Below are 10,000 nucleotides of genomic sequence, written 5' to 3' on the forward strand. Positions count from 1 at the left end.
AAGGCATTTGAAGCTTCCTTTCGGTACACCGCGATGTGTCTCAGACTAATGCCGGCAATCAATCGATTTGGTTTAAAAATTGTCGATTTCACCTATTTCGATGACAATAAAATTGTGGGAGTGTGAAACATTCGTTGACTATCATTCAGCAACGTTGGGTCTCCTTGCTAGTACACACACACACACACACACACACACACACACACACACACACACACACGCGCGCGCGCGCGCACAGTGAGTTCGTTCCAGTTTGACTCCGAAACGGCTCAACAGATTTTCTTTAAAATTTACAGAACTTTAGTGTATAAGTCTGGGAGTGATCTTAGTTAAGTTTTGTCTCAGAATACCCCCGACAATTTTTCCGATAACCGATAATCGAAACTATTATTTTAATTTATCTATCATCGGGAAAGCCATTTTTTCCATGTCGTCGCTCAGCAACAATAACAGAACAAGGGTGTGTAAAAATTCTACTGTGGGTAAATTGATAGCGTATCTTTTTTTTTCTTTTTTTTTTTTTTTGCATAACGTGGTCTGTTGGTTCCAACTCCCCACGTAAATTTCTTAATTTTTTTTTCATTAACCGCAAAGAATTATATAAGACTTGAAAATTTACGTGTTTTTTTTTTTTGTTTGTTGTTGTTTTTTTGTTTCTTTGTTTTTTGTTTTAGTCTTTTTTTTTGCATGGCGTGGTCTGTAGGTTCGAACCCCGCACGTAAATTTCTTTGTGTTTTTTTTGTTAGTTAACTGGAAAGACGTTTAGAAAAAAAAAAATTATAAAAGAAACAGTAGGTTCTCTAGAGTACAATGTAGAATAACATATAGTTTGGACTAAGTTAGTGCATGGAGGCATGTGAAGTTTCCTCCCGGCTGATTAAACAGATTTCGATGCCAATAAAAATATAGAAGTATGAAATATACGTTGATCATTATTCAATCCCGCGCAACGTCGGGTCTCCCTGCTTTATATATATATATATATATATATATATATATATATATATATATATATATATATATATATATATTTATTTATTTACCAGTGGTGAAAAAACCGGACTAGAGTGCTCAATGTGTAGTCAGAGCAGTATATAGGAAATTTATTACTGTGAGTCCAGAATGAGTTTACAGATTGTTTCAGCTAGAGGAAAATCCTCAAAGAGAGGAAAAAATCCAACTAGCATCGTCAGAATTCATAGATGGACTAAGTTATAAAATCAAATAAGAATGGAAAAATCGTAGATAAAGGGGAGTTAGAAAAGAAGGGGGAGTGGTAGGGAGAGGACGTTGGAGTTTAAAGTAGTAGGAGTGTATTAAATAAGAGAGGGTTTATAATTAAATATTAATTATGTGTAAATTCAATCTGTAAACTCATTCTGGACTCACAGTAATAAATTTCCCATATATATATATATATATATATATATATATATATATATATATATATATATATATATATTCGTCCGGTAATATATAAAATTTACTCTAGGATAGCGATATAAAATAGTTTTAAAACTAATAAAAACAATAGAAAATAAACAAATAAATAAATTAAATAAACATGAATATACATAAACGATCGCACATATATGCATATATATGTATATATATATGTGCATATATGTATGTACACATATATTTATATATAAACTAATATTAAATTAAAAAAAAACTAACCAAGTTTTAAAACAGATCAAGAAATTAAATAGAGCACACAGAAAGGAACAGGTCAACCAGAGGCCAAATAGGCCTTTGTCCGATAAATGCATGCTCATTGGCTGATAGGAAGGGCGCGGTGGATACTAGAAAGCTGATTGGCTAACTAAAATATCAATAGAAGAGGAGCATATAAAAACGATAAACAACCACAGAATTCGCGCATAAGCATGAAGAGTCCTAGAGTGGATGAAACGCGGAATATTCAGTGTAGCTTAATCGCCATATATATTTTATAAATTACTAACTAGCTCTAGCTACGTATTGAGCACGTTTGAAGTAAATACTTAAAGTTTACACATAAATCTATACTTTCGTGTATTAATATATGTGAGTAAATTAAGTAGTTATATATATATATATATATATATATATATATATGTGTGTGTGTGTGTGTGGTGTGTGTGTGTGTGTGTGTGTGTGTCTAGTAATCATGACAGTTCAGTGCGATTAGACAATCAACCTTTTCCAGGCTTGGATTAAGCATCAACTGTCTACACGATGTTTCAGCTGTCTGCTGTTCAGATTAAGGGAAATGATAATGACGAACATTTCCATCTCATTTTGATTACACAAAGATTATTGCATTTTACGTTGATGGCAGTTGTAGATTTTACACACCAGGGAGCTCAATACATTTCTGCATATACGAAAATATCGATATGCAAGAGGTTATATTATATATTTACTTTCACTGGGTGGATTTGCTGGCTCGTTGTTGCTGTGCAAAATGTTGTATTTGGAATTTCAAGCACTTTAAATTATGATGGAAAAATAATAAACATTTAATGTATAACTTTCTTATAAAAACGAATCGGTTTTTCTCATTTCTTTATGTAGATAAACATGAACAGTTTCGTAATTCAGATACAAATTTAGTTATCATACAAATGATGACCGTAAAGAAATGAAAAGAAAGAAACCAATTTACATATTCTCGTAGAATTTAGTGTTTCTGAATGCAAAATTAAAAACCTAAATTAGAATAGAAACGTAAAGAACGTAATGTAGTTTTCTCCTTTCCACCGCGGAAGGGTCAGGAAAGTAGGGTTAGCGCCCTCGAGGAGAAATAACTTCAAAAATGCTTGGGCAGTTCCGTCGGTTTTCTCCGATAAGGCGCGCATCAGGCGATTAACAATAAACTAAACGCTTTCTCAAAGAGAGAAGACAAAGCCTGGGAGGACTGGCATCCTAGCGCTGCACAGGACTGCAGTTAACAGGTAAAAGTTTACTATCAATGGTCTAGACACTGCTGCCAAGGTAAAAACAACAGCAGCATAGCAGAGAGAGAGAGAGAGAGAGAGGGGTATTCCCAAGCGACTACTCATCTAAATACTGACCAGGCTCTACATTGCTTAACAGAAATGTTACATATTTTTCCTGTAAATAAAACATTATAAAGTAACAGAATTATTTTTATAATAAAGCCAAAGCAATCACTGAATAAAATAAAAATAGTTACTTAAGAAAATGCCATTTTTCAAAGATTTTCAAAGCTATTGTGACGACATTGCCCTTTTTCTCTCCGGCCCTGGCATCTGTTCTTTTTAGCTCTAAGGGGGAGTTGCCTTCTTGTTTTGTAACGGTGTACGTTTATAGTTAAGTGCTTGAGGCACCCTCGCCCGGGAATGCTGATTGTTCAGGCAATTTTTTAACAGGCCAGAGTTCATCATATCTTGCACGCTGCATTATTCTCCCTGCCTTCCGTCCTTGTGTCACATCTTCCCGCAATGTGATGGATGTAAAGACTTTGTGCAACAATGTAACATGGCCGTTATGCTTGAATCGCTTTCGTTACAGTTCAAACCCCGCGGACCCACATGCTGCCCGACACCGACGCACAGGAACAAAATAATAATAATAATAATAATAATAATAATAATAATAATAATAATAATAATAATAATAATAATAATACAACGAACAAGAATCATAAAAATAGCTGAAATATTAAGAAAAACCCTTGGATGTGGAAACTAACACACAGGAGCAACAAGCGCGGGCTGGACAAACTGCTGCAAAGGCAAAACATTAAACACTACATATAACCAAGTACACTGAAGTCGGATATCTATAAATTCTCTAACCCAACCCAACCCCATCCTCCCATTGCCGCACCACTGCCCCCCCCCAAAAAAAGAGTGATACCAAATAACCAAGTAGGGTCAAGGAGAAAGGAAAGACCGAGGAACTGACTAGGCCTCAGCTGGATAAGTGCGAAGAGAACTGGGACCTTGGGGAGGCTTATTGCCACTCAAATTCCAGTGAAGACCAATAGCCGCTGCCAACGAGAAATCAATGGCAAGCAGCTGTTGCGATAATGCAAATTTATCTGCAAATGTTATCGAAAGAGGTAGAGAGTACTGGAAATCTGGGGAGACTTGTTGTCACTCAGCTTCCAGGGAACACCACAGGCTGTTTTCAAGGAGAGATAGATGATGACCTGTATGAAAGCTCCTTGTGAGCCAATAATAATTATAAAAGGGGAAAGAAACAAACATCCAACTCGACTCTTTTTTCTGTATTAACAAAAGGCAAAATTAACGTTATTTGCCGAACAATGCTTACTTCTTTTTTTTTCTATTGTTCATTTCGTCTGCCATAAGATTGACAAAACCCTGCCGTCACGATACCAGCTTAAATGTATATATATATATATATATATATATATATATATATATATATATATATATATATATATATATATATATATATATATATATATATATAGGCAGGGTTTTGTCAATCTTATGGCAGACGAAATGAACAGTACTTGATTTGTGCTAATAAATAGTTTCTTGTGCTTGGGGCGTTTACTCAGTTGGCAGAATGCTTACCTCACATGCAAGAGGCTCGAGTTTCGAACCCGGGGTCGGATATGTCTTACTGATGAACCCAAATGAAGGAGAAACTCGAATCCTTTACTTGCGGTTTGTTGACTGGCATGGCTCTAGTAGGCTGAATCGGTGTTTGGCTGTGTAATTAATAATAATAATAATAATAATAATAATAATAATAATAATAATTTGCATACGTGCTCAAGTGGCTGCTGCTAATACCTTTGCTAGTCATCTACCCTTCGCCTGCTGCTCATATTTTCACGCGCGCTCATATGCGCGCTATTGCAACAAATGTGTCTACTAATATTTTTCTTTACATACAATAGTGAATTGTTATAAAAATAAGATGATAAAGTGAAGACTGTTTTGTATAATATTCACATAATTTTTTTATTTATTTATTTATTTATTTTTTTTTACAGTGTTGGAAAACGGGTTGAGTGAAAAAAGGAACTTGGATAATTTAGAGAGTCCTGGAAATCCGAGTGGTAAGAAGAAGAAAAAGAAGAGACGACACAGGTTAGTGGAAATTGATAGAGTTCTCTCCCCCTGAGGATTATGAATCTTGAATTTAAACCGACGCCATTTTGGATTTTTATTTGTACCTTCTTTTTATTCCGCTTGGTTTTGTTTTTGTGTTTTTTTTATTCATCTGTATAATCTTCATAGGGTTTCTTTTCATGAGTAAAGTTGACACGGTTAAAACTTTTAATTCGCGCCAACAAAACGAAAAAGTATATACACCAGATATTTATAAGTTATTAGGTTTTTGTTATTATTTTTTTTTTAAAAGGTAACCTTAAACTTTATTGCAAATATTAATTAGGATGAACAAAAACAAATGTTCGATGATCATTTAATTATTTAACAGATTACAAGTTTCGCCGATAAATTTCGGAATTTTCCGAGACATGCAAATGCTAAATTGTGAAAAGCTTACCCTTTCGCCGGTTTGCACGGATAAAATACATTACTTACTATCTTTTCCTCCTCCTCCTCCTTCTTCTTTTTCTTCTTCGCGGAAAAATCGCTTCCTTCTATTTATTTTGCGTTTATCTTCTAATATTTTGTAAACATATTTAATTCACATTTATCAACGCTGTCTCTTATTTTCACCACACACCAACACACACACACACACACACACACACACACACACACACACACACAGAGAGAGAGAGAGAGAGAGAGAGAGAGAGAGAGAGAGAGAGAGATAGAGAGTAAGACACTGGAACCCTAATCTAGCCCAAGTTTATCCTAAGTCAAGGTGGCTTCAAATCCCTCCAAAAGGACCGACAAAGCGATAGATAAATAGATAATAAAAAAAGTCACTAAAAGCCATTAAACTAAAAGCGTATCGGCCTTTATTTGGTATTTGCTTTCTCCCTTCTCCACACAAAAATTAAGTAAAAATATTGCCCGCTTCTCGGCAATTATATGACAAATCCAAAATAAATTGCTTGCAAAAAACTAAACAAATTTCTTCTGTTAGCTGTGCGTTTGGATAACATCACGACTCGGGAATCTCAAAAAGCATTAAACATTTTCAGATTACTATTCTGCATAATCGTTGCTTCTTTCTTTATTTATTTTTATCTTTTTTTTTTTCCGTAAACAATCTGCTGACACAAGAATGGTGCTGACGTTTCCTCGAACAAAGGTCGGATATATTCTCTAAGTAGTAAATCGTACTTTCCTCTTTTTATGCACGCACACACACACACACACACACACACGCACACGCACACACACACGCACACACACACACACACACACACACACTATAATACAACACCTAACATCCCATGATAAAAACCTACAGGTGTGGCTCCTGGATATGTCCTTAAACTATATCCAGTGGTGAGGCCCCAGATAGCGGGCTTTGGGGAGTGTGGAGCCACCCTTTAATTGCCATTGCTCTCAGGTCCACTCTGACCCGGACTGATAGTACCTGTTAGGGTCCCAACTATGGGTTAAATAGAAATCGACTTGAAAAAAAACAAATATATTCTATTAAGAATTTTCCCTTCAAAATCACTGGATTCGGCATTAAATAATCTGAAAAGGGTTGATATGCCGTAAAAAAAAACCCAACCAACTAACCAACATACAGTCGTCCGACATTAAAAATATCTTAACTAAAAATACTAAAATTAATACGTTAACAACTGGATAGGACGACTAAAATTACTAGAAGCCATGCTTATCCAAAAAAACTACAGCCCCTTTTTAACCGGATCTCATTTAACACCGAAACAAATATACAAACAGTATTTAATAACTAACAAGAAACTAAATAAATAAAATATAAAATTAAAAAAATAAAAGTAATTAAAAATAATTTAATTCACCCCTAACCATCCTGCACCCATCTTTATAACCAATAATATATATATATATATATATACTAGCTGTACCCGGCCACGCGTTGCTGTGGTTCAGTTTGTTAAAATGGAACACATTCCTCAAGAAAAATTGCATTTTGTTCGTTTATTTACTTTTATTATTTTTTGCAATTTTTTTAATCAATAAAAGTTGTTATTTTTACCCCCCAAAAAAGATTAATTTTTTACCGTAAATTGTTAGATGACAGCTGTTTTTTCAGGAAAACTTGCACTTTTTTTAAAGAAATTTATCAGTAAACGTTTCTCTTTGAAAACGGATTTTTTATTATAAAAATAACAGATGAATGCTTTACATGAACACTGTAAATAGTTATGTGAAAGTAGAGAAAAATTTGATTCTTTTTTTTTCAAGAGAATGTACAAATTATTTTTTTTAACAGATGTTCAGAAAATAAACAGAAAATACTTCCATCATTAATTATGCAAAAAAATAAATAAAATGTTGATTTAGTGTTTCAACATAATGCTTATAAATTACGATAAAACTTGCTGAGTATGCGTTGTTTTACGGTTGTTGTAAAAATGGAACGGAAACTTAAATTTCGCTTCGTTTTAATCTTTCTTAATTTTTTAATTGTGACCTCCCCCTCAAACGAATATAATCAAAACAGTAACATTCAACAATTGTACTTTATGTATATAAAACACAAAATATTTATTAAAAAAAAAAAGTTAATAACGAAAGGGAAATAATTCCATTTTTAAACGAAAAAGTCAGTTTGGTATATCTTTTTGTTATTTTTTACATAAGTCCAGCTTACCATTCACATTGGAAATGTCGACATTTATAGGTTGTAGGGTACGTTTACAACGAATAAACACTCCAATCTAGTAGATGTATCAGAATTTTTGACACCCTTATCACGAAACTGCGAATAAAATATAAAAATCTCGTAATTTCTCTTTTAAAAGTGGGTTGTTTATTTTCTTTATGGATTATACTTCCAAAATAAACTAATAAAGTTGTTTTAAAAGTAATAGAAGTATTTTTTTTAATTTTTTTTAAAAACTAATGAATTTTACGAACTCAATATTTTTCAATTTTTAAACTTTAAAAATCTATCAAAATTTTTCTATTGATTCTATTTTTACGATATTTTCAGGGTCAATGTGAAATTTTATGCCCTTTCCAATAAACTGAATATAATATTTTAGACAAACGTTTTTTTAATTCACGCCCCCCCCCCATTTTCAAGTGTCTATTAAAAAGTAAATAATTAATTTACTCACCAAAGTTTTATATATCACAAATTGAAGAGAAAAGGTCAATAAGTAATATATTCAAATTTAAAACAAAAAAGTAGTGTTTTTTAGAAATTTACCTGTAAAGTTCGAAGTTTAAAACCTTTTTGTTTTAAACCACGTTGTTTGTTTTTTCTTTTGTTTTTTTTTTATGAAACCTTGGTCCTTGCTCCTTTAATTGAAAAAAAATTAGGGCTTGAGTTACATTTTTCGAGGAGTTATAAGCTTGGAAAAACGGGGTGGAATTATTCACTATTTTTCACGAAATTTCTGACACACCTAATAATCTACCCATGTTAAGAACGGCTTTCGGAATAGACACCCCTAACCTTGCCAGCATACCCGAAAAGCTGTAAAAGTTGATGTGTCGAATGTGAACGATGAGTTGGACGTAATGTAAAAATGTACCGAATTTAAAAAGGAACGAAATTCAAATTTCCGTTCCATTTTTACAACAACCGTAAAGCAGAGCATTCTATGCAAATTTTACCTAACTTACTGTATTAATGCTATTTTTTTCTTAAAAAAATATTTAGGTTTGGCTATAAATTCCTAAACTCATTTCACCCTAAATAATTTAGGTGACTGAAATAGGAATCTAATTGAATCTTTAATTCCCTGAATAGTATGCGAGAATTCATTTTTCTTCGAGTTATATTGAATTCATTAATATTCATTAATACAGACTTTAGGGGCCTTTTTTCGTAATGTTACTGTAAAAATTATGTTTTATTGTTACAAATTACGATGCTTTATCTATATTAAAAAAGCAAAAATAAATTCTTGCGTTTTTTATTTACTACTGAAAACCATAACTTTAGTAAAGGTATTTTTTTTAAACAAAATAAAACATTTTCACTAAGAGTTAAGTAAAAATAATTAGTTCATTATATTCTGCGATCATTATTTGAAAAATACTGCAATTTTCATTAAAATTCGTTAATTTCCTGATTTTTGGTGAATTTTTAAGTAAAGGGAGAGGTCAAAATGTTTATACACTTTGAGCGTCGGCATTCATTTTGTCTGTACCTAACATTTTTCGATGAATATTTAATAGGAAAGCCACTTGTGGTTAATTTATCAATAATCAAGTGATTAAACCCATTGAAAATTTACCGATATTGTAAACACATTCTGTTTACATTAAGCCTGTAATGTTTTTTTAGTGATGCAGTGTTGGCAACTGAGATTTAAAAAAAAACGCGAGATCAGGAGAAAGAAATGTCCAGAAAATCGCTAGATTTTTAACTTTTATCATCTGAAATTTTCAAAAATCGCTAATTCCCCCCCCAAAAAAAAAACTCCCTATTTTAACTTCCTACCATAAAAAATTATAAATATAGTATATTCAATATATAAAATGTTCCGTGTTTTCTCACTATATGTTTCTGGAATTATATTGGAGCGGTTAGCTCCCGTATTTTATCAGCTAGTTCTACCTGTTTTTTCAGAGAGGGTATTTTTTTTGCAGGAAACAAATCATAAACTCAAACTTTTTATAATAAAAGTTAAATTGAAATATACTGCAAATTAAACATCACAATAATGGTGCAACATATTTTGAAAAAAAAACCCTTGTTTTAGCATGTTAAAAGTATTTAGGTTGGTAGATAATTAAATTCTACTGTATTGATATAATTTTTTTTTTTTTGCTGTTGTTTCTCGCTTTTTACAATTTTCGACTAAATACTTCTAAATTTCGTATTTTAAACTAAACTTCGAAGGTTGGAATGCCACCCCCCACCTAAAATGTACTTGGAAAAATCGATTTTATAGCGAGATTTAAGAATGGTT

General features: G+C 32.4%; 1 protein-coding gene across 1 annotated transcript in view; it reads left to right on the top strand.

Moving 5' to 3' along the window:
* Positions 1–10,000, top strand: part of LOC145255685 (visual system homeobox 2-like) — a 353,145-nt gene that overhangs the window by 224,942 nt on the left and 118,203 nt on the right. Inside the window, exon 4 of the mRNA XM_080114250.1 lies at positions 4,982–5,078. Coding sequence (XP_079970376.1) covers positions 4,982–5,078 — 97 coding nt within the window. The remainder of the gene's footprint in view (positions 1–4,981; positions 5,079–10,000) is intronic.

This window comes from Euprymna scolopes, chromosome 31, assembly GCF_053919585.1.
Source record: "Euprymna scolopes isolate OS-2025 chromosome 31, ASM5391958v1, whole genome shotgun sequence".
NCBI lineage: Eukaryota > Metazoa > Mollusca > Cephalopoda > Sepiida > Sepiolidae > Euprymna > Euprymna scolopes.